This window comes from Podarcis cretensis, assembly GCF_951804945.1.
Source record: "Podarcis cretensis genome assembly, chromosome: 8".
Classification (NCBI taxonomy): domain Eukaryota; kingdom Metazoa; phylum Chordata; class Lepidosauria; order Squamata; family Lacertidae; genus Podarcis; species Podarcis cretensis.
The window spans coordinates 74,147,535-74,171,265 of NC_137177.1; the positions used below are offsets into that span (position 1 = coordinate 74,147,535).

A 23,731-nucleotide genomic window follows, 5' to 3' on the forward strand; every position below is an offset into this window, starting at 1 on the left:
ATGCCACGCATAGATGCTAAGGCAGCTTCCCATTCACGGAGCAGAATAGGACAGGGTTGGAGACAACTGTGAGTAAGCCATCTCTGTGAGACGTATATAGGTTCCAGTCCCACATTGCATGAGTGTTCTGCAATGATCCCCTGGGGCTAAGAAAGGGAGAGGAGGCATTTTTGTTGTTTGTGGATGTTTTCCCATCTCTAACTCTGGCTTGCCAACCCTGAGTAGGAGGACTAGAATGCAAGGCCTCTCGAACGAGTTTATCCCATCAATACAAATTTGTATCTACGTCCAACCCAACGAAATAAAAACACACACCAATAAAAGCTTCTATACTAGGGCAGCGATACAAGTCGCACTGTTAACCCCATCAAAGTAGAGACTTCCCTTCCTGCTTCAGAGACTTCTGCTTGGGTTGTCTCCGACCAAGTCCTCCTCAAAGTAGACCCATTGAAACGACCAGGCCTAAGTTAGCCATGCCCTTAACTACAGCAGGTTTCCTGTGTGGGTAGGACTAGCATCGGCTACGACACCTACTTTTTGGGGTCGTTTTCCTGCGGCACCTCTTTGGCGTAATCTTGGAAATAGTCCACTGTGTTCCAGTCCGGCTTGAAATGCAGGATGTAGCACTTGGGGAGGTAATAAGCCGCGAGCAGCCCTGTAGCACACAGGAGCATGGCACTCACTTGCACGGCGGGCTGGTACTCTAGCCCCACGGTGGCGTAGGTGGGGATAAAGAAGATCAAGGCGATGAAGTAAGCGAGCATGGCGAAGGTGATGCTGCGGGCGATGTTGTACTTCTTGGGAGACGTCTGCACCATGAAGGTGCAGAGGAACGAGGTGAAGGCCAGGAGGCTGTTGTTCCCATGCATGAAGGCGAAGGCAGCCCAGGACTTTATCCTGCACTGGATGAGGACTTGGGTGGGCAAGAGCTTGTAGTTCTTGCCCGGAGTGGACGGGTTGACATAGATGTACCCAAGGCAGAGGGCACTTTCACCCAGAAAGCACAAGGCCACGATGGCCCACGGCCGCCTCTGGATCAGGTTGTGCAGGAAACCACGGCGGCTGCTTGCAAAGTCGTTCACCAGCATGATCTGGAGGGCCTTGGCCGTGATGGTGGAGAAGCAAGGGTTGAGGCACAAGGCGAAGGAGGGTTGCTGCATCAGGCAGACGGTCGGGCTGGGCTTGCCGATGTAGAGGCCACAGCTGAGGCACATCAGGGCTAGGCAGAGGAGGCCCACGAGGCACATGGCTCCCCCGGCGGCCTGCACCACGGGGGTGTGGAGGTTCCTCAGAAACAGGGACCCCGAGAAGCAGGTGAGAGTCCCCGCGAATATCAGCAAGGCTACCAAGATGATGGCCAGAGGCTCGGACCAGAACAGATACTTTTCGCTGCGGTCGTAACACCGTGTGCTGCGTCCAGGGGACCACTGTTCTGTGGGGCAGGCAGTGCAGGTTGTGTCCTCTGTAAAAGAGCAGGGAGGCAGCTGTACATTTTGCAAGCGAGGGGGTGTCTTCCTGGGGAAGGGCCAGAGTGCCTGGCTTTCATGCAACAGCTCCCAGATTGCATTTGCATCCTCTCTAGGTAGAGTCGGGTGAGACTCCTGCTTGAAACCCTGGAGTGCTGATCCAGTCAGGGCAAAGGTAAAGGGACCCCTGACCATTAGGTCCAGTCGTGGCCAGCTCTGAAGTTGTGGCGCTCATCTCACTTTATTGGCCGAGGGAGCCGGTGTACAGCTTCCGGGTCATGTGGCCAGCATGACTAAGCTGCTTCTGGCGAACCAGAGCAGTGCACCGAAACACCGTTTACCTTCCCGCTGGATTGGTACCTAGTTATCTACTTGCACTTTGATGTGCTTTCGAACTGCTGGGTTGGCAGGAGCAGCGACCAAGCAACGGGAGCTCACCCTGTCGCAGGGATTCAAACCACCGACCTTCTGATCAGCAAGTCCTAGGCTCTGTGGTTTAATCCACAGTGCCACCCGCGTCCCACTCCAGTCAGGGTAGACTAAGCTAAAAGAGCCAATGGTCTGACTCTATATAATACAGCTTTCTCTGTACCAATATTTTAAGAGGAGGGTTGTAACTCAGTGGTAGAGCACCGGCTTTGCATGCAGAAGGTCCCAGGTTCAAGCCTTGGCATTGCCACATAGCCCTGGGAAAGGTCCCTTGTCTAAAACCCTGGGCAGCTGCTGCCAGTCGGTGTAGATAGTACAGAATCAGATGGAGCCAATAGTCTGGCTCTGTACGTGCAGCTTCCTATGGTGGTGAAACCATTTTATCCAGGTGGGGAGTGAAATTTTAACTGGAGTCAAGTTTTTGGTTTCATGGAAAGCATCTATTTTGACTAGTAGCAGTGGTTTTGGTGAGAAAGATAAGTATTTAATACAACCTTATTTTTTTACTGAAAACTTGAGCAGATTAATGCAGAAGTGGGGTGGAGCCGACTCAGGAATGAACAAACATGGAACTGACACTGATCAGGAATAAACTGAGCTGTCCACCCTCGTCTCCTCTCACCAAGAGCTGCTGTCCCTGTATACAGTGACTGTAGCTAGGAATGTAAAGAAGGAATAAATTTCTCTTCCAACCCATTTACATCACATGCAAGGCTGTTTCTGTTCTGCTGCAGTTCTGCTTGCAACACAAATGATTGTGTCTCATATCCCTGTCTGCTGTGGCAGAATTTTACTTAACCAATGGATGTCATAATTGATTACATAATGAATTATGTTGTTCCACATCATTCATTTCAATGCAAAGGGGGCATTGCCAATTACGTACCATTTGCAGACCAAAAACAACAAGCAAATACCAATAGAATCTGCTGGATTGATTTCCGTTCTGGATACGGGGTGGATAAATGAAGACCAGCAATTGCTGCTCATATATCTGTCAGAATTCTCTGCGATCTCTGAGTGTGACGCAGGGAAGTCACCCCAAGGCCCCAATCCTTCTCACCTGGAGAACTGCAATAAGTGCCCCTCTCGCAGTCAATGCAGTCGTAGCAGCAGAGGTGGAAACCCTTCATCCGACGGATCTGCCCAGGCTGACATGTCGTAAGGCACTCAGAGATGGGAGCCTAAGTAAAAGGGAGAGCAACCAATGTTAGCATTAAATGTCTACCTCCTGCAAAGCTATCTTCTTTTCCTCCTCTCTTGCTGTTCCCTTTGCTCATCTTTCGCCCTTGTTCTCCTAGCTCCTTATACCATTCCTTCTCCCCTCCATCTTCCTGCTCCCCCTACTTGGGGGAAAGGCCATAGCTCAGTAGTAGAGCATCTGTTTTGCATACAAAAAGGCCCCAGCTTCAACCCCCCAGGGAGGACTCAGAACAACTCGGGTCTGAAATCCTGGATCATAGAATCACAGAGTTGGACGGGATCCCAAGAATCATCTGGTCCAACTCTCCACAACACGTGAATCTTTCATCCAATGTGGGGTTCAAACCCACAACCTTAAGACCTTAAGGTCTGTCACTGCCAGTCAGTGCAGACAAATACTGAACGTTTCTGGCTCAGTATAGGACAGCTTCCTGTGTTCCTTTGTCTGGACAAATTAATTGTATCTGGCCTGCATGCACACCACGAATTTAAATCACACACACACACCCCAAATAAGAATCCTGGGAACTGTCATTAGTTATGAGTGCTGGGAATTGTAGCTGAGTTATGGGTTATGGGTGCTGAGGGGTAAGCTACCATTTCCAGAATTATTGGGGGAGTGGGGATCGTGTTTTAAATACATGTTGGGCACACTGCCTTAGCATATCTAGCTTGTTGCCTTGGAGGAATGGCAGGATACAACTTTGAGAAACAAATAGATCAGACAGATAATTAGTGTGGGGATATTTGTGGGTGGGAAGCAAGCAAAGAGATCACTCACTTTACTGTACTCCTTTGTTGCATTCCTCCCCCTCTCTCTTTACCTTTCCATCCTCTGTATGAAACTGGACCAAGGATGTATTGATGTTCAGTTTTGCGTTGAAGTTCCCAAGGGTGATGTGCTCAATCCCACTGTCCCGCCACCTCCAGCCAATGACCTCATAGCCGAGGTTGATGCTGCCGTAGTCTTCGAAATGGTGCAGCTGGTTGGAGATGTTGAAATGGACGTCTTTCAGTTTGTCCAGCAGCTGGATGGAAGGAAAAGGTGGCTGTGGGTGGGTCCTGTGCTAACTCCCGTGTCCCCTCACCCTTGGACCCCTAATCCCATGTCCCCTTGCCTGGACTAACCACTTCTCTGCAAGGCTGGTCCTACTGTTAGCCAAAGCAAGGCAGCCATATCAGGTGGCAAAACGTGGCAGGACAAAGCTGTATGTGCCACTCAGCCTGCCTTGTGGCTCTTAAACTGCCTTGCTGCTCTCGGGTGTGCTTGAGGGCATTAACCCATTCATTGCCAGGAAGATTTTAGGGCAGGTTGGGGGACCTCTGGCCCTTGGGCCTAATTAAGCAAACCCGTTCCCTGTTTGATCCAGAGGTTGTTTTGGCCAAGTCATGTAATGGACAGCAGCCGGTGCAGAATTTGGCAGCCAGGTTGGACAGTTTGAGCATATAACGCCAATCAAGGCCCAACTGCACCGGCTGCCAGTCAGTTTCTGGATGCCAATTCAAGGTGCTGGTTTTGACCTATAAAGTCTTGAAAGGCTCAGGACCTCAATACCTCAAGGACCGCATCTCCCCATATGAACCAATCTGATTCTGTGATCACAGTATGACGCCCTTCTCCATCTGTCCCCTTGTGCACAGGAGGTCTGGAGGGTGGCAGCATGAGAATGGGCCTTTTCAGTGGTGGCTCCCTGCTTGTGGAATGCTCCCCCCAGGGAGGCTTGCCTGGCACCATCATCTCCTATCTTTAGGCACCAGGCAAAAACATTTGTTTTCTTCCAGGCTTTTGACTTTTAACGATCTGCGGCCTATTTCAGAGGATGGGATGTTTTAATACTGGCTTTTGAAAATATGAATGTGTTTGAGATTGTTTGGTTATAAGCTGGTGTTAATGCATGTGCTAGTTATTGTTGTTAAGTTGTTTTGTGTTACTAAAAAGTATAATAAATAATAACAATTTCAAACCACGTGAGCGAAAACAGGTCACCAGGCCTCACTGTATTATCAGTCGATGGGCAGCTGACTGCCTCTCGCCTACCTTCCAAGATTTGATGTTACCCTTATGACACATCCCTCTCTGGGAGCACAACAAGTTGTGGAGTGCGTGAGCTACACTGTACACTGCGGTGTAGACAGCGTACGTCTGCCGGTGCTTGAGCACCGCGGTGATGTTTCGGCGAGAGATGTAGTTGCATTGCCAGCATTGCGGTCCCAGGACATCGGAGTCCATCTTGTCCACTTCCTCCTGGGATGTGTTGCAGAAGCCGTCCTCTTGGGTCAGCTCTAAAAGTCTGTAGACGTACTCCTCGAAGCCAGGGACTGTCCCCCCCTTTATGACGAAGCCGATGACTGTCCCAATGGCTTGGATCTTGTCCACAGAGGTGACCACGTCGGACATCACCCAGGCTTCGGTGGCCAACCACACCTTCTGGCTCAGCCCCAGCTCCAAGCACAGCTTGAAGAAAGCCCGGACAGGCCGGTCGCTGGCGAAGAGGACGATGACGTTGACTTTGGACTCGTTGATCGACTGGATCGTCTGCCTCATCTTCACTTGGAGGCTCGGGTTGGACACGTCGGCTGGGATCAGCCCTTCGAAGGCGATGCAGATCTCTTTGCTGGCCACCATGGACGACAAGAGGCTGAGGCCTCCACGGCCATATTCATCGTTGCTGCCAATGACCGCGATCCAATTCCACTTGAAAGCCTGCAGGAGCTGGACCATGGCTTCCAGCTGTCTCTTGTCGCTGGGCACAGTCCGCAAGAAAGAGGGATACAGCTCCTCGTTGTTCAGGGCCTCCATGGTGGCTCCATAGCTGATCTGAAGGCCACAATCGTACCAATGTTTAATTTATGTGGTGACTTTGCAGGCCGCCATTCCAAATAGACCAACTCCCCATGGCTGCTTACAGCAGTGGTGGCCAAACTTGGCCCTCCAGCTGTTTTGGGACTACAGTTCCCATCATCCTTGACCACTGGTCCTGTTAGATAGGGATGATGGGAGTTGTAGTCCCAAAACAGCTGGAGGGCCAAGTTTGGCCATCACTGGCTTACAGCAATTAAAAACCACACTGAATGTCAAGCAATACCCTATTAATGAGCTGTGTCCAATCATACTACATGGAGGAGACCCATTGAAGTTAATGGGCATGACAAACTGAGATCCATTAATTCATTCCAATGGGTCTGCTCTAAAGCAGAAGTTGGTTGGGTACAACACATTAGCGCATTTCCCGTCATGTAATCTGGACCCAGCTAAGCTGGTGCCCTCAATATATTTGGGGCCGCAATTCCCATCAGTTGGGGTGGGAGTGTTCGGAAGGTTTGTGTCAGGGTTAGTGAGATAAAGTAGGATCAGTGTTGTTATTGTTTTGGGATAAATGGTGAGGGAGGATTTAGTTTGGGTATATTTAGAAAGGTAGAGTTTACATGGACCAAAGTCCATGTCTAAGTCATGTCTAAGAAAGTGCATAACTGAAACCATGTGCTTTTGTACACAGAATAGTGACAAAGCTTCTTATTACTCTTTTTATCAATGAAATCATTACATCATGGGAGTTGCAGTCCAAAATGTCTGGAGGGTCCCTGTCTGGGGAAGGCTGTTTTCATTCAGTTGCACCAGTTGGCCATTCCAACAAAAATAAAGGCCCCTATGCCTTCTACAGCCTGCTGAAACCACATGAAGGAGAGGACTAAGCAGATGTATGAATAAGTAGGGCCCCTGACAAGGCGTTAGCACTCTTGGAGGTTTGGATTTGTGTGGGCCCAGGGTTAGGAACCTGTCCCCTCCTTCCCAATGTTGTGGGACTCCCAAAGGAAGGAAGGAAGGAAGGAAGGAAGGAAGGAAGGAAGGGGGAGGCACAGTTGAGTTGACTACCAAAAGAATCCACGGAGTTCATAATGTCTCACCCCAAGTTAGGAACAAGTGAATCGTGTTAATTTCACTTTCTTTCTGTTTCTCTTCCCCACACCCAAGCTTAATTTCAGTTCTCCACATTTCCACATCCATTTAATTTTTTAAAAAAATCTTCATGAAAATTCATAAGCATTTTAGTTTGCATTTTTCATAACGAAGGTAATCTTTGGATGCAGTTTTGCCTCGTACACAAATTTTTGCAAAGCCCGTTCCCCTAATAGAATGCTATTTTCACTAATTTATGCATTCTTATGTACACTTGATCCTAGCACATGCACTTTTGCACTTACTGCTTGCCTGGAGAACTCGATTGCAACATTTGTTCCAAGTGTGTATTGCAATAGGTGGCTGTGTTTCAGTCTGAGCAGTCGGATCACATTTCCCTCCCAGCCCAACTCCAAGATAAGTGGGTATGAAAGTTCAGCCTGGGGGTTTGCACCGATGCCAGACCTATGCAAAGTTAGACCCACTGCAATTAATGCATATGGTTAACTTAGCTCCATTAATTCTAATGAGTCTACCCAGATCCAAGATTTTGAAACCTTTGTTGATGTATGGAAGTGGGAATACCATGGATGAAACAGTGCAGTTTGTTTTGCAGGCCACTAACAACTTTGTTAAGTTTAGTTAACTTTGTTTAGTTACGTTTTGTTAAGTTAAGTTTGTAGGGGACGCGGGTGGCGCTGTGGGTTAAACTACAGAGCCTAGGACTTGCTGATCAGAAGGTCGGCAGTTCGAATCCCCACGACGGGGTGAGCTCCCGTTGCTTGGTCCCTGCTCCTGCCAACCTAGCAGTTCATTAGCACGCCAAAGTGCAAGTAGATAAATAGGTACCGCTCCAGCGGTAAGGTAAACAGCATGTCTGTGCGCTGCTCTGGTTCGCCAGAAGTGGCTTAGTCATGCTGGCCACATGACCCGGAAGCTGTACGCCGGCTCCCTCGGCCAATAAAGTGAGATGAGCGCCGCAACCCCAGAGTCGGTCACGACTGGACCTAATGGTCAGGGGTCCCTTTACCTTAACAACTTTGTGACACATAAAGTGGCTCTTTTTGCACTGGCTGCGGGAAAGATTGGACAGCGAGATCTAGAGAACATTGCTTTAAATTATTCTGAGGACTCTGAGGTTTAATCTGAAGTTGGGATAGCTGATGGTACTTCTGATTTTTCTTGTTTTCTATTACTGATGTTCGCTATATTATTGCTATGTTGGTATCTGGGTGAACTTTAATGCAGTGTTTCTCAAATTTGGGTTGGACTATAATGCACATCATCCCTGACCAATGGTCCTGCTAGCTAGGGATTATGGGAGTTGTAGTCCAACAACAGCTGGGCACTCGAGTTTGAAAAATGCTGCTTTGACCTAATTGTCATGTCCTTTGGCTAGAACAAATAAACCTATTGAATGAATGAGTAGGCCTTATTTGGAGACAACCCCGAAACACGGAATAGGTGCGTTTCACTGGTGCCTTCTCGGTAGTGGCGCCTGCCCTGTGGAACGCCCTCCCTTCAGATGTGAAGGAAATAAGCAGCTATCTTCTCTTTAAAAGACATCTGAAGGCAGCCCTGTTTAGGGAAGTTTTTAATATTTAATGCTGTATTGTTTTTAACACTTGATTGGAAGCCGCCCAGAGTGGCTGGGGAAACTCAGCCAGATGGGCAGGGTATAAATAAATTATTATTATTATTATTATTATTCTCACGAGGGTGTCATTTGCTCTTACGGTTATTCTACCTGTGGGATCAGGAAGAAGCCAAACAGCTTGGCTGTCACCGAAGAGAGCATTGAGTCGTGAGGCCCGATGACAGCCGTCACCCGGGTCTGGTAGTCCGTGTAGTCGCAAAGGATCCCAATGCTGTTTGTGCCTGCTCTGGACAGGAAGAGCAGGCTGGGCTGGAGGGTGACCACCGGTTCCATGCAGGTGTCGTAGATATCATAGCCAAGGCGGATCCCTGGCAGCAGCGTGGTGGAGTTGTTGATCTCCTCAATGGCAATCTTCATCCCAAGGGCCCAGACCAGACCGGCAGCATAAAGCCTGGGAGACAGAGGACAGAACAGGGGAGATGGCGGTCTCTCTATTGGCAACATGCAGGGTTGAGTGCCAGTCTCTCACATAGCCCAAACTGCACCAGCCCCATGCAAAGAGGTGTCAGAGGCTTGGGGGGGGGGACCCCAAAGTGCGCAGAAGTACAGAAGTGCTCATTGGAGGAGGGGAGAGACCCCCGAAGGAGGCAACATCCCTGCTCCCCCAACACATGTGCAACAACCAATTGAGCAGGGAACACTGTTAACCTGCCGAGGTTTAATAAAACTGGGGGAAGTGTGTGGAACAGAGTGTCCTGGAAGACAGCCTAGGTGGCTGGCTGGAACCCTGATCAGGAGCACACTGGCTTGCCTTTAGAATTTCCCCTGAGTGGGCTCCTGATTGCAGGAAGGTGCACAAAAACATGCCTGGGAGCTTCAGGGGTGGCCCTGCCCCTGCACAATTTGTGCCCTTCTGCTGTTGGCCGAGGAGGCAAATAGGGATGTTAGCTTGAGATAACTGATGGATGGCAAGCTACTGGTCCCCTCTTTTCCCCGTTCGGCAGTGGAAGAGTCTCTCTCAGGAGGTTGAGGACTCTCCCCCCTTGCAGGTTTTCAAGCAGAGGACGGATGGCCATCTTTCTATGGATGCTTTAGCTGAGATTCCTGCAGTGCCAGGGGTTGGACTAGATGAGCCTTGGGTTCCCTTCCAACTCTAAGATTCTATCCTCCCGTCACTACCCGTGACCCCCTAAAATGCCTCTCTCCAGAGTGACTAGGGACCCATCCAGGGCCTTCTCAGTGATGGCTCCGACCTGGTAGAATTCTCTGTCCCATGAGACCAGGGCCCTGCAGGATTTAACTTCCTTCCGCAGGGCCTGTAAGACAGAGCAATTCCACCTGGCTTTCAATTTGAACTTAGCCTGATCTTTTATTCCCCTTCCTTCCCTCCCCCTCCCCTTTTTATGAAGATTACCTGCTCTGGGATCTCACAGCTAATTTTCCCCTGTCTCCCCGCTGGCCCAAATAGGACTAATTCGGGGGGGGGGGCGCTGGGGCGCCTTGAAAGATAGCGGATATTAACATCTATCCAGCCCACACGAGGTAATTAGAGGCTGATTATGGGGAGTAAATCAGTCTCCCTAACATCTTTCCAGGGGGGAGAGATGCAGTTATCACCTGCGGTTGCCGTAAATCACCCCCGAGTTCAGAAGAAGGAGGGGGTGAGGCACTGGATGTAAACCCTCGGCGGATCTCGGAACTCCTCTGAAGCTACTTTCAGGAGCGAAACTAGTTGCGTTACTTAAAAGGAAAATTTTGGTGAAAGATAACACACATGTTTCAAGAGAGGCAGGAGGTTTTTATCTGCTAACAGTTTTACCACCGAAATGAAGAAGACTGAGACGGAAGATTAATCAAAGCACTACAGACAAGCTGGTATGTGGATTGCAGTGCAACGGAACTTAAAGGGGGGGGGGGAGAATGACTTTTTATCTTTTTCCCCTCTATGTGATTACTAATAACCCTCCCTCTGAGAGGATCCGTCACAGCAACTAATTGGCAAATGGGACTGAATATGAACTGTGTGGGAATGATATAAATTTCCTGTAAAGGATTTGGAAAGAAGGGCTCTCTCTGTGACGCAGTTAAAATGGAGACTGGATACGAGACCTGTGTTGCAGGAGGTTTTGGTCTTGGGGGAGGGCGAGCCGAAGATTTATTTCTTTCGATGAGATTGTGAGCTGGAAGGGGCAGCCCTCCTGGAAAAAGGCTAATTTACGATGCAACAGGTCGGGAAAGCTAAAGAGCGAGCTTTAGACTGTATTTCATCTGAACGACAAGATGGCGAGTGCTTGCTCGAGCGGAAATGCCTGGATTATTGGGATTTACGAGAGAGCAGTATAAAGTCCACACAGAAATACAAATAAGACTGTTTTTCCCCCCAACCCACTTGCGGAGTAATTTGGAGGCGAAGGAAAAGGAAAATGTGCAACGACAAGGATTGAGAAGAAGAGACTGAAAATATCATTCTTAACATGAAGGCAGCAGAAAACAGTTGAGGATTGGACTCCTGCCGATCGAGAAGCATGGGTACCCCCCACAAAAAGAATTTATAATTTGGCAAATAATTGGATTATATATGTATTGTTACAATTTGGACTAATTGGTTTGATATGTTTAATTTGGTAATATGAAACTTAATAAAAATTATTTGGGGGGAAAAATAGGACTAATTCAGCCAGCTAGCCCTAATGTATTTTAAATTTGTTGTTAGCCGCCCTGAGCCCGGTTTTCTGAACCAGGAAGGGCGGGGTATAAATTAAAAAATATTTATTTATTTATTTAACAATGTGGGTATGCGGAAGGGGTTGATTGTTTTTAAATAGGCACTGTATATTTATTTACTGAATTTATACCTCACCTTTCTTTCTAAAGAGCTCAAGGTGGAGTCCATGGTTCACCCCTCCCTTCCCCAATTAATCCTCACAACAACCCAGGGAAGTAGGTCAGGCCCAGAGGCAGCAACTGCCCCAGAGACACACCCAGCGAGTTTCATGCCTGAGCTGGGACATGAACTCTCGTTTCCCAGGTCCTAGTCCAGCACTTTAATCTCTACAGCACACTGGCTGTCTCTGAAGGCTTTTTGGTTTACATCCACTTTTAATCATTCTATTTGAGGCTGGTCAGAGCTCTTAAGCATAACTGAATTGCTGCTCCTTTTCTTCCTGTCCTGTATTACATAGGCTGGATGGTTACATGGGAGCTGGTTGAAGTTAAATCCTTCGAAGACAGAGGTCCTTTGGCTGGGTTGGGACGATATGGGATTGGGGGGGCAACTCCCATCTCTTGCAGGGGGCGCAATTAGTGCCAGCACCGTCCGTTAAGAGTTTGGGTGTAATCTTTGACACCTCCCTTTCCATGGAGGGGCAGATCGCAGCTATAACAAAGGTGGCATTTTTTCATCTCCGCCAAGCTAAGCAGTTGGCTCCTTACCTCTCTTGCCCTGACCTAGCCACTGTGATCCATACAACGATCACCTCCAGACTTTATTATTGTAACTCACTCTACATGGGGCTGCCCTTGAGACTGACCCAAAAACTCCAGCGGGTGCAGAATGCTTCTTACAGGGTCCTCACCGCGGGATCACATTCACCCGGTGCTATACCAGCTGCACTGGCTCCCGGTGGAGTACAGGATCAGGTTCAAGGTGCTGGTTTTAATCTTTAAAGCCCCATACGACGTAGGACCCTCGTACCTACGGGACCGCTTCTCCTGTTATGTCCCACGGAGGACCTTACGGTCTTCAAACAAAAACATCTTGGAGATCCCGGGCAACAGGGAGGTTAAGCTGGCCTCAACCAGAGCCAGGGCTTTTTTGGCCGTGGCCCCGATCTGGTGGAACGCTCTGTCACAAGAGACTAGGGCCGGTCCCTGCGGGACTTGACATCTTTCCACAGGGCCTGCAAGACAGCGCTGTTCCACCAGGCCTTTGGCGAAGGCACAGCCCTTTGGTAATCCTCACAGAACTCTAGCCCAATGGTTGCCCATTAATTTGATTTTGAATTGATTTTAGAATGAGTTGATTTTAGAATGCATTTTAATTGATTGGGGTTTTATGTAAATTGTGTTACTTTTATTGTTGTTAGCCGCTCTGAGCCTGGCTTCGGCTGGGGAGGGCGGGATATAAGTAAAATAATAATAATAATGTTGTTGTTGTTGTTGTTGTTGTTGTTGTTGTTGTTGTTGTTGTTGTTGTTGTTATCATCATAGAGCAGTAGAGTTGGCAGGGACCTGTTTAGTCCAACCTCTTGCAATGCAGGAATCTGTTCCGCTGTTGGTTCCTCGACTGAACTGCTGCTGCTGTAAAATTTGTGCTGTGATGCAAATGACCTTGCCAACTTTTGTTTTGTTTTTTTAACCTTTCAGAGCACCCTGCCCTCCCGAGGCAGCTTACAAGACCCTTAAAACACATGCAAATAACGTTTCAGAGAGCAGCAAAACCCTAAATGTATAAACGTGGGGGGGGGGGGGATTCCCAGCTTAAGAAAGCGACTCCCATTCCCAGTCTTTGCTTTTATTATGACATTGAAGAACAATCTTAAAAATGATTCTGATACAGGGAAAGAAATCAACTTAAAAGGCTCATTGAAAAAAATGAAAAGTCTTCAAGAAGGTCTTGTTGACACTTGCATTTTGAATAATTTTACTTTAAAAAGCTGGCTAGTTAATTGGGGACAGCATTCAAATCTACTCCATAGTTTCCCGTTGACAATTAATCTGACATTCTTTCAGCCCTGAGGGTGCATAGGGGCGACTTGCCACGGGCTGGGGGTGGCCAGAGACAAAAGAGAGTGGAGCAATGGAAGTACCGTTTTTTTTGCTTTATAAGACTCACTTTTTCCCTCCTAAAAGTAAGGGGGAATGTGTGTGCGTCTTATGGAGCAAAAGCAAGCTGCGCAGCTATCACAGAAGCCAGAACAGCAAGAGGAATTGCTGCTTTCACTGCGCAGCGATCCCTCTTGCTGTTCTGGATTCTGAGATTCAGAATATTTTTTTCCTTGTTTTCCTCCTCCAAAAACTAGGTGCATCTTGTGGTCTGGTGCGTCTTATAGAGCAAAAAATACTGTAACTCTTCATTCAGTTAAGTCCAGCCACACACAAGACAGGGGTTTCTGCATCGCCACCTCCCCAACCATCGCTATGTCCTTTCCATTTTTGCTGCCTTACCTATCACAGTTGTAAATGTCAGGCAGGGTCCGTTCCGTCACGTTGGAGGTGAGCACCGTGAAAGGGAACAAGCCGCCCAGTATGTAGTCTCCGGGTCTTCTAAACTGGGAAGACATGCAGTGATAGCTCTGGGCCCGGGCCCAATCCAGACCGAGGCTGAGCAGGAAGAAAACAGACATGTCTCTCGGCTGTTTCTGAGACTGGTCTGCGTGTGGACAGCCTAACTTTGAACGAGGCAGGGGAGCCCCTTGGAAAGCCAAACGTTTTGTTCAATAAAATTTACAGCAGGTGGGAAGCATCCTGAGAGAATTTGTTTAGCAAAGTACACACTGCATGAGCAGTGTAGGTGTGGAAGATGCCATAGTTAGCCACCCGTGCTAACCAAATCTTCTGCGGCATTCTGTTGAGTTGGGCCCCTCTGCAATCTGGCTCTCCCTGCCACGAGGGATTTATTCAAACAGGGTGGTCTTGAGAGGTTCCTGGTTTTTTGCAAGAAGGTCTGGGCTTTCCTTGCTTTTGGACTGAGGTGTTCCCAAAGCAAAGGAAGGATTGAATTCTGATTAATAAGAATACACACAGAGGCTTGAACCAGCAAGACTCTGGGAAAGGTGCGTATAATAATCTGTGCCTCCCTCTCCACCCCTCGGCCCAGGTCGTTTTATTCACAAAAGAACTTTTACAGAGTGTTCGTAAGAACCAATCAGATTTCTTCTGAGCATTTCAACAAACCCCACGTGGGGACAAAGTTAAACTACCAAAACTAATTAAGCATGGGGTAAATAAAACAGAACTACAAAGGAGTGCATTTGGCAACCCTGGGAGGTGATAAACAAGCAATATACATGATAAGAAGGATGGCCAGGAAGATAGCGATCATTCTCACCTTCATGTGAAACCTGTTTCCTGGCCCTAAGATTAACATCCTGGGATTAACATATCAGAAAAGCTACATCAAAGAAACTGCCCACTCACTGTCTTTGATGACCCAGGATGCCTGCCTGGTGAAGCAACTGGCAGTGTACGTGACTGGTCAAGAAAGATAAATGGAACAGTAGAGGAAATGGCCAGAGATGCAGAGGGTTGTGGGATTTGATCAGAAATTATTGTCAATATATCAAACCCAATGCATTCATCGTGGACATAATGGCTTGATGCATATTTTATAATTCCTCATAGAATCCCACCTGACCCCACACTCTGGATATTTGCATTCCTACATTGGATCAAACAACTTTTGGAACCGCTGTTGGGGAAAGGTTGGGTACTGGTCCCAGGTTTGGGGGTGGGCCTTGATGCCACCCACAGAGAACCCCCTACTCTCTCTCTCTCTCTCCCAGCTGTTGACACGCCAACCCTTCCTCTGCCTATGCCTCAGGGCCTGGTCTGCGCTGCACCACAGGGCTAAGGGAGTAAAACAAACCACAGTCCCTGGTTCAGAGGCAACACTAAACCAAGGCTTGTGGTTTGTTGCTTTTGCTCGCTGGCAGGGAGCTAGCTCTGTGTTTGCAACAAACCATTAGTTATGGTTTACCACTGGTGGGGGGGGAACCTCAAGCCTGGAGGCTGAATGCGGCCCTCCAGGCCTCTCTACCTGGCCCTTGGATCTCTCCCAAGGCCACATCCTTCAGTGGCCCTGCTTCACATCCTCCACAAGTGTATTTGCCTGGCTGGAGTGCATTCTTGGCCTCTAGTGTGCCTGGACGGAGGATAATAATAGGTGTACGTGCAGAAACTATCCTAATTCTTTTGCCCCTGGCTCAGAAGGGAATGTGGCCCAAAAGGTTCCCCAACCCTTTCCTGGGAGGGAGCAAGGTGTTGTGCCAAGGTTTACTGCTCCTTCACTCCCACTTTAGGAAACTGCCTTTATACAGAGTCAGACCCCAGGTTCACCTGGTTCAGGATTGTCTACACTGACTGGTAGTGGCTCTCCAGGGCTTCAGGCTGAGGGTCCTTCCCAGCCCCACCTGGAGATGCCAGGGATTGAACTGGGACTTTGCACATGCAAGGCAGATGCTCTGTCGCTGACCTATGGCCCCTCTCATGTCATGGCAACAGGCATCAGCATTGATACACCCATGTCAGGTGATAACGCTGTGTTTGTTTCCTGCCACGCTGCCATTCCTCCACCATCTGAAAGTCTGTGGTGGTTGTTTGTGGTCTGTGTCCCCCCACTGCTATTGCCCCGGCTGTGGGGCCATGAATTAAGGTCCTAATGGTGCTGCTGCCATTAGCAACTGTTTGATACTGGGGTGCGGGGAGGTTATGATTTAGGGAGAGGCTTTTGGGTCTCATTAAGGGCCTTCTGCTGCATAAGAGATCTGCATTGGCTCCCAGTACGTTTCCGAGCACAATTCAAAAGTGTTGGTGCTAATAAGTGTTGGAAATGCAGGGAAAGTGAAGGAACGTTCTTTCACCTCTGGTGGACTTGCCCTAGGGTTAAGGCCTTCTGGGAAATGATATACAATGAGCTGAAAAAGGTATTTAAGTATACCTTCCCTAAGAAACCAGAGGCCTTCCTTTTAGGCATCGTTGACCAGAGGGTGCTAAGGAATGACCGAACATTTTTTATGTATGCAACAATAGCAGCAAGGATACTCGTTGCGAAGCATTGGAAAACCCAAGATCTACCCACACTGGAAGAATGGCAGATGCAACTGATAGACTATATGGAACTGGCTGAGATGACTGGCAGAATTCGAGACCTGGGAGAGGAGACGGTGGAAGAAGATTGGAAGAAATTTAAGGACTATTTGCAAAAATATTGTAAACTGTATGAATGTTAAGGAGGATGCTTGATCACAAACAACTTGGCACCATTGAATTAGATTGAATTATGAAGATAAGCTAAATTTAGGAAAAAAATCAATTTTTAGATAATGATTAGGCTAAACTAAAAAGTTTTAAAAAGTCAAATGAATATATCTAAAATTTAAGATACAATATTGGAAAATTAGATAAGGTGGGGATAAGGTGATAAATTGCTGAATTAATTTTTACATTTTGGAATGTAGGAGAGGGAGATGTGAGGAAGTCCAAAAAGGATAAGAAAATATGTTATGAAATGTGATGTTTTTTGTATGTTTCGTTTATTATGTTATAATTTAAAAAAACTATTAATAAATATTATATATAAAAAAAAAATCAAAAGTGTTGGTGCTGACCTTTAAAGCCCTAAACGGCCTCGGTCCTGTATACCTGAAGAAGTGTCTCCATCTCCATTGTTCAGCCCTGACACTGAGATCCAGCGCCGAGGGCCTTCTGGTGGTTCCCTCATTGCGAGAAGTGAGGTTACAGGAAACCATACAGAGGGCCTTCTCGGTAGTGGCGCCTGCCCTGTGAAATGCCCTCCCTTCAGATGTGAAGTAAATAAGCAGCTGTCTTCTCCTTAAAAGACATCTGAAGGCAGCCCTGTTTAGATAAGTTTTTAATATTTGATGCTGTATTGTTTTTAACACTTGATTGGAAGCCACCCAGAGTGGCTGGGGAGACTCAGCCGGATGGGCGGGGTATAAATAAATTATTATTATTATTATTATTATTATTATTATTATTATTATTATTATTTGAGCACCTTGTTCATGGCAGAACCGTGAAAAATTCCTATGCGGCCATCAGGACTGAAATTGAGGACACCACCATGTATACACAGGACAGATGATTATTTGAACCCAAGCAATATAAGAGGTAAATACATATCTATATCTATATAGACAAATCACAGTGCATGCATGGAGTAAACAGTGCCATAAGTGCAGATACTTTCATTGCACCCCCACATCTGCCCCCCACCACAAAGGCATTGATAGTTTAGAAATCATACGAGGCAGGAAACATGAGAGCACCATAGATACATGACTCATTTGTATCCAGAAAGGAATCTTAACATAACAGCATATCGTGATTCAGAAATAATAATAATACCACTTTAAAAACACAGGTATGATTGATTTGTAACACGAAAGGAATCTTAACATAACAGCGTATCATGGCCCCAAAATAATAACGCCACGTTTAAAACACAGGTATGATTGTCTTCAAGCCAAAGGCGTGATCAACAGCCTTATGCAAGTTCGAAACTCACAGTGACTTTAAAAAAACAAAAAGCTTTTCTAAGTGAACAGTCTTGTTGTGAGAGAGAATGACAAGGAAAGAAGAGGTGTGAAGATAGTTCAGGAGTTCGGTTTCATCAGGGGTGGGGATCCAGTGGTTCTCCAGATATGTTTCATTCACTTATTTAGAAGTTGTGTATATACCACTCAAAACAAAACAAAACTTCTAGGTGGCTTGCACAAGACACTGACATTTGGGGGGGGGGGTCCAGAGGTCCCCCACCCTTACTAGGGAGATTGTTCCCACTTCCAGCATGCTAAAGATTCTTGATTTCCGGATTGTAGCAGTGTGCAATATCTTTGCCTTCCCCTGTGTGTGTGGAAGGAGATTCCGCTCCCTCCCCACTTTGAATTCTTATTTGTCCCAGCATACCCACACAGTGCTGCCCCTCAGCTGGGTATACTAAATGCTCAGCAACATGCCTGGCTGGTGACTGATGAAAGGACCCTGTTTTTGCACCCATTGCCCCTATCCCAAACCCCACAGGCTGTTAATGCTCAAGAGTGGGAGGAGTCTGGGTAGAGGGAGTCACAGGCTAGTAGGGATCTGCATGTGATGCCCTGAAGGGCTTCATGTTTGTGGGTGTATTACCTGCATCGGTGTGTGGAAGGGAGGGCTCAATAGAACCCCAGGCATCCTGAAGGGATCATGGCAACCCTGAGCAATCTTGCCCCTAAAGTCTTCCCCTTGTCACATGGTCATTGAAACAGGTATATACATCACTCCACTGCAAAAGTCCCCCTTTCCCCTTTAAAGCTTAATTCGATCTGAAGGGTGGAGGGGATACAGTTACACCTTGATTAAACAAAACCAGGGCTGATTGGCAGAGAGCACAAGTGAGGCCAGGGAGACCCCTGCTTCCAGACCCTCATGCATCCCCCTGTGATTAAGTACATTCATTGCTTATGCAATTTTACCTCCCGTACACATCGGGGAAGACTGTAGCTTTAAAAACCATGTGATGAAATGGTGGCAAGCCTTCGGCCCTCCAGATGTTGCTAGGCTCCCATCAGCCCCCCCAGCTAGCACAGCCAAATGGCCAGGAATGATGGGAGCTGGAGTCCAGCTACATCTGGAAGGCTGACAGGTTCCTCACTCCGACTGTAAGGAGCAGCATTCACTACTGCAAAGGAGAGATGGAGGATGGTCTCTATTTGGAAGAGGCATTCATTGACTCCTGAGAGTGAGGAATGCCTCTTCTTAGGTCAGGGATTTTTTTTTGGGGGGGGGGGAGGGACTCCAAATCCCATCAGCCCCAGCCAGCATGGCCAGCTATCAGGGATGATGGGAGTTGTAGTTCAAGCAGGTTCTTGGACTCCGACTCCCATGAGCCCCAGCCCAGTGGTTGGGAGTTGGAGCCCAATAATATCTGAAAGGCAGTAGGCTCCCCACTGCAGTCAAAGAGGAACTGGGGCCAGTTCTGTTTCTCTGGAAATCTGGCTGACTGAACCCAGAATAGGGATGGTTTGAAGGCTCAAATGATTCCAGCAATAAGAAACCTGATTTATAGGAGAGAGCTGAGAAGCAGAGAGCTAGACCTTGGTGCCAACAAGCAGGCCTGGAAATGGATAGGCATGAGATGTACGATCGATGCTTGCTTTTTCGTCTGTGGCATTCAGAGAAACGCTTGATTGTGGGGATCCGCTCTGCTACGGGAGGTCCAGGAGTTTGTGCCGGCTGTAAAGTTCCTGTGTGATATCGTAGAGCTTCTTGATGTGGGGCAAAGCTTCTCCCAGCATCTCCTCTGCCTCCTCGTTGCTGCCCACCTTCATGTTGTCAAAGAAAGCTTCCCGGTTGGGCAGAGTGCAGAAGGCAATGGTGGTCGCCTTGCGGACAATCCAAGGGTGGTAATTGGCCAGAGAGGCATTGTACGAATCTGTGCATACCACCGATGTCCTGCAGCCTGCGCCACCGGTCCGCAGGCCCTCCAGGAAGAGCTGCAGCCATAGGAGGGCCCGGTGGAGGCGCAGGATCGTCCGGCAGCCCGATACGGGGCGTTCGGTGTTCTTCTTCATGTCTACCAGGTTGTTGGCCATCTCGTAGCTCACCATGGAATGAAGGGTTCTGTAGCTCTCCTTATGGGGGCCGCTTCGGAATTCCTCCATGATTTGGATTTTGGCCACCGCGTCTTTGGAAACGAAGGTGAAGATCGTGCCCATGGTGTTCAGAAACCTGATTTCCAAAACAGAACCCTGTGGTTACAAGGAGCCTTCAAGGTGGGAAACCTTGAAGGCAGCCCTCCTGGCCTCTCTGTCTGGCCCTCTCCCCAGCCCACACCCCCTCAATGGCCCTACTCTTCATAAACCAGCTGGAATGTGTCCCTTGAGCACTGCTAATGCTTTTGCACGCCTGGAAGGAGGATAGAGAGGGCGTGTATAGACTAGCCTGCTGCCGAAAGGTAAAATATGCATTAGAAGCTCCACTCGATGTTGCCTCTGGCCCTGCGCACTGCTGAGATGCGGCCGTGGAGTTGAAAAAAGGTCCCCACCCTTGGTTTAGAGGTGCAACCCAACAGAATGAATGACAGAAGTTTCCACCTAGATCCATGCGGGCCGGTCTCAACAAGAAACAGTTTACAGTCAGAGGGCAGGCTTCAACAGTTTCGCTTGTGACAAGCAGCCAGCCTTCCCTGCAACTCTTCAGGGACAAGGACTGTCTGCTGATGGTCTCCCACTCGCTTTTCCTGTTCCTTGTGGGTGGAAGAGGGAATGTTGAATGCCATGCCATGAGGACACTTGCAGAGAGGTGGCAGGAGCGGGGCCAGGGATCCCATTTTTTGCCTCGTTCAATAACAAAGGAAAATAGGGACGTGCCTTATAATGAGTCGTCGTGTTGGCCCATGTAGGTCAGTGTGGTCTACACTGACTGCCAGAGGCGCTTTAGGCATCTGAGAAGCCACAGGTTCCCAACTCCCAATGTGGAGCGAGATCTAAGCTTGGTTCCCTAACTAGCTGGACAGCCTTACCTGACAAGCCCTTTCCAGCCTGCTAAGTAAGGGTCCATTAGGATTTCCGACTTCTCGTCAATACAGGACTTGAAAGTGGCCAGCACTTCCCTCAGGTTGTGTCCATCATCCCCGTAGGCCATGGCGAAGCTCTGGAACAGACAGCAAGAGTCAACAGCTGCTTGGTGGATAAACCATAAATGAGCCCAGGAACATCGGGAGCTGCCTTATCCCTGGCCAGATCGTTACGCAAGAAGAGCCCTGCTGGATCAGGCCAGTAGTATCAAGTCGTATGCAAATAATAAGCAAGATCAATCGGGTTTGTGGGATGGAGGGACGGAACGTGTTTCACTGGGAGGGCCCCTGTTTGTGGGCCCCTCAAGCGATACACGTTTGGCTCCTTTCATTATAGGCTTCTAAACATGCTTTGGTAACTCTTGTTTTGACCCGGTTTTACAAGGTGCCTGACATGTTTAACCTGTTGCGGTCTCTGTTTTCATTTTTCCCCCCTGGCATTAGCCAGCCAGTAGCACATATTAGACTGCCTGTAAATAGAGAGCTGGGACGCAGGTGGCGCTGTGGGTTAAAGCCTCAGCGCCTAGGGCTTGCCGATCGAAAGGTCGGCGGTTCAAATCCCTGCGGCGGGGTGCGCTCCCGCTGCTCGGTCCCAGCGCCTGCCAACCTAGCAGTTCGAAAGCACCTCTGGGTGCAAGTAAATAAATAGGGACCGCTTACCAGCGGGAAGGTAAACGGCGTTTCCGTGTGCGGCTCTGGCTCGCCAGAGCAGCGATGTCACGCTGGCCACGTGACCCGGAAGTGTCTCCGGACAGCGCTGGCCCCTGGCCTCTTAAGTGAGATGGGCGCACAACCCCAGAGTCTGTCAAGACTGGCCCGTACGGGCAGGGGTACCTTTACCTTTACCTTTAAATAGAGAGCTATGATTGTAGGTATTGAAGTAGATGTTGTTTAAATTATGAGCGTGAACTATCTTGCCCTGAAAGTCAGTGTAGAAATATTGGGTTGACTCACGGTAGTCTCACTGAAATTACTTATTCATTTATTTTATGACGTTTTTACTCTGTTTGTGTAAAAACCAAAATAAAAAACCCTCAAAATGGTTTACAAAAAAGGTAAAACAATAAAATTATCAATAAGAAAAATAAGACAATAATGGACCTAACTTTCACTATTCCATTTCAGTGGCTCTATTCTAAACAGGACTAAGGTTGGATACAACTCACTGAAAAATCCTAATCTGGGTGTTACTCCCATTGACCTTAATGGGGCTTACTTCTGAACAGATGTGAGCAGTATTGCTTGGTAAGCAAACAAAACTGAAAAACAAAACTATGCAACCTCCTTCTCTGTCTGGGTTTTGATACTTTTTAAAAAAAAACTTTCCCTCCTATCCCCCAACTGCTCTAAGTACCAGTTGAGTAGATCCTTTGAAGCTGACATAACTTAGGTACATCAGTTTCAGTGCATATACAGTGGTACCTCTAGATACGAACGCATCTAGAGGTAAACGTAACTAGCGATGGCACGTCTGCGCATGCGCGTGTCGCTTTTCGCCGCTTCTGCGCATGACGTCATTTAGAGCGTCTGTGCATGTGGCGAAACCTGGAAGTAACGCACTCCGTTACTTCCGGGTTGCCGCGGAGCGCAACTCGAACGTGCTCAACTTGAAGCGTCTTCAACCCGAGGTATGACTGTACTCGAATATAATTGGATACAACCCAGTACTACTACTATTTTTTAAAAAAAATTAATTGCCCATCTGTTTTTACAGTTGTGCTTAGGTTTTAATTTTTGGATGGGATTCCTGGTTTGGACCGATAACAGTTTTAACAACTCTGTCTCACAATTTTAGGAGAATGATTCCTCCCTCGACACGCACCTCAATATGTTTAAGTACTATGTATGCTGCCTTGACAGGATGTTCCTGTTTTGAAAGGCAGCCTCGAAGTCCATTTTTTAAAAACCATATATTTAATTTACAGATCACTTCCTTGGAGTGATTTCACAATGGAAACATCAGCAACTAGAAGATATATAAAATAGTTTTGTTGTAAAAACTTTTTTTTAAAAAAATTCAAATTAATACACACACACACACATATATGCTCTCACACACATATGTATCCAATGCTAGCCCTACCCAGAGTAGACCCATAAATGGACTTGGCTAAGGTAAGATTCATTCATTTCAATGGGTGGATGTCCTCGCATTCATTAACTGCAGTGGGCCTGCTCTTGAGTAGGACAAGCACTGGACGCAACTGAATGGGTCTACTCTTGAGTTCAAGTTATTTGGGATACAACCCCGGCAATAGAAGTAATTTAACATTTAACTGATCTATAAAATAATAAAAATAATAAAATCTCAGGTGTACAGGGCTGGGAGCCGCAGGTGCGCTGGGTTCCTCTTTCTTCTGCCCCATCGGCCTCCTTTTTCCAAGCCTCTGCCCCATATCAGCCCTCCATGGGAAGAGGAGGGGCCTCTCCCTTGGGGGGGGTCTCTTCTCCCCCTCCCCAGCAACCAGACTGACTTACCTTAACGACCGCTTCCTTCTTTCCAACTTCAGCGCAGCCAATGAAAGCCCGCCTCCTGCTCACCTGTCTCCGCCTACCTCCTCTCCTCGACCAATCGCCTGCCATTCCTAGGTTCCGCAGAGGCGAGAGTTCCCAAGCCGCGCCAGCCAATAGAAGCGCGGAAACTAGTTCTGGAACCTACGCTTCCGTAACATTCAGGCGCGCAGGGACGGAGGTAAACTTCCCGCGTGGTCCAGCCAAGGCGCATGCGCGCCAGTCCCAAGCCCGTGCGTTCCGTAGAGATAAAAAAAAAGTATAGAGTCGCAGGCTCTCGGCGCTCGTCTGTGAACTTTAACACGGACCCAAAACTTCTGACCTAACGTTTC

The 23,731-nt window shown here is 48.0% G+C and overlaps 2 protein-coding genes across 3 annotated transcripts; both read right to left on the bottom strand.

The window, feature by feature from the left end:
* Positions 1-192: 192 nt before the first annotated feature.
* TAS1R3 (taste 1 receptor member 3) lies at positions 193-16,111 on the bottom strand. Its single transcript, XM_079986895.1, has 6 exons — positions 13,760-16,111; positions 8,744-9,044; positions 5,137-5,916; positions 3,923-4,126; positions 2,959-3,079; positions 193-1,462 (listed from the first exon to the last, which is right to left on the bottom strand). The coding sequence occupies exons 1-6, from the start codon at positions 13,936-13,938 to the stop codon at positions 531-533; spliced, it is 2,517 nt and encodes an 838-aa protein (XP_079843021.1). The 5' UTR covers positions 13,939-16,111; the 3' UTR covers positions 193-530.
* A 1,288-nt stretch (positions 16,112-17,399) lies between these two features.
* Positions 17,400-23,527, bottom strand: CPTP (ceramide-1-phosphate transfer protein). Of its 2 annotated transcripts, none has more exons than XM_079987280.1 (3): positions 23,367-23,527; positions 20,835-20,965; positions 17,400-20,041 (listed from the first exon to the last, which is right to left on the bottom strand). In XM_079987280.1, exons 1-3 carry the CDS (start codon positions 23,469-23,471, stop codon positions 19,519-19,521), a joined length of 759 nt encoding a protein of 252 aa, XP_079843406.1. In that variant the 5' UTR covers positions 23,472-23,527; the 3' UTR covers positions 17,400-19,518. The 2 variants fall into 2 exon arrangements, with proteins under 2 accessions (XP_079843406.1, XP_079843407.1); XM_079987281.1 differs by lacking the exon at positions 23,367-23,527 and adding an exon at positions 23,207-23,360.
* Positions 23,528-23,731: the final 204 nt, after the last annotated feature.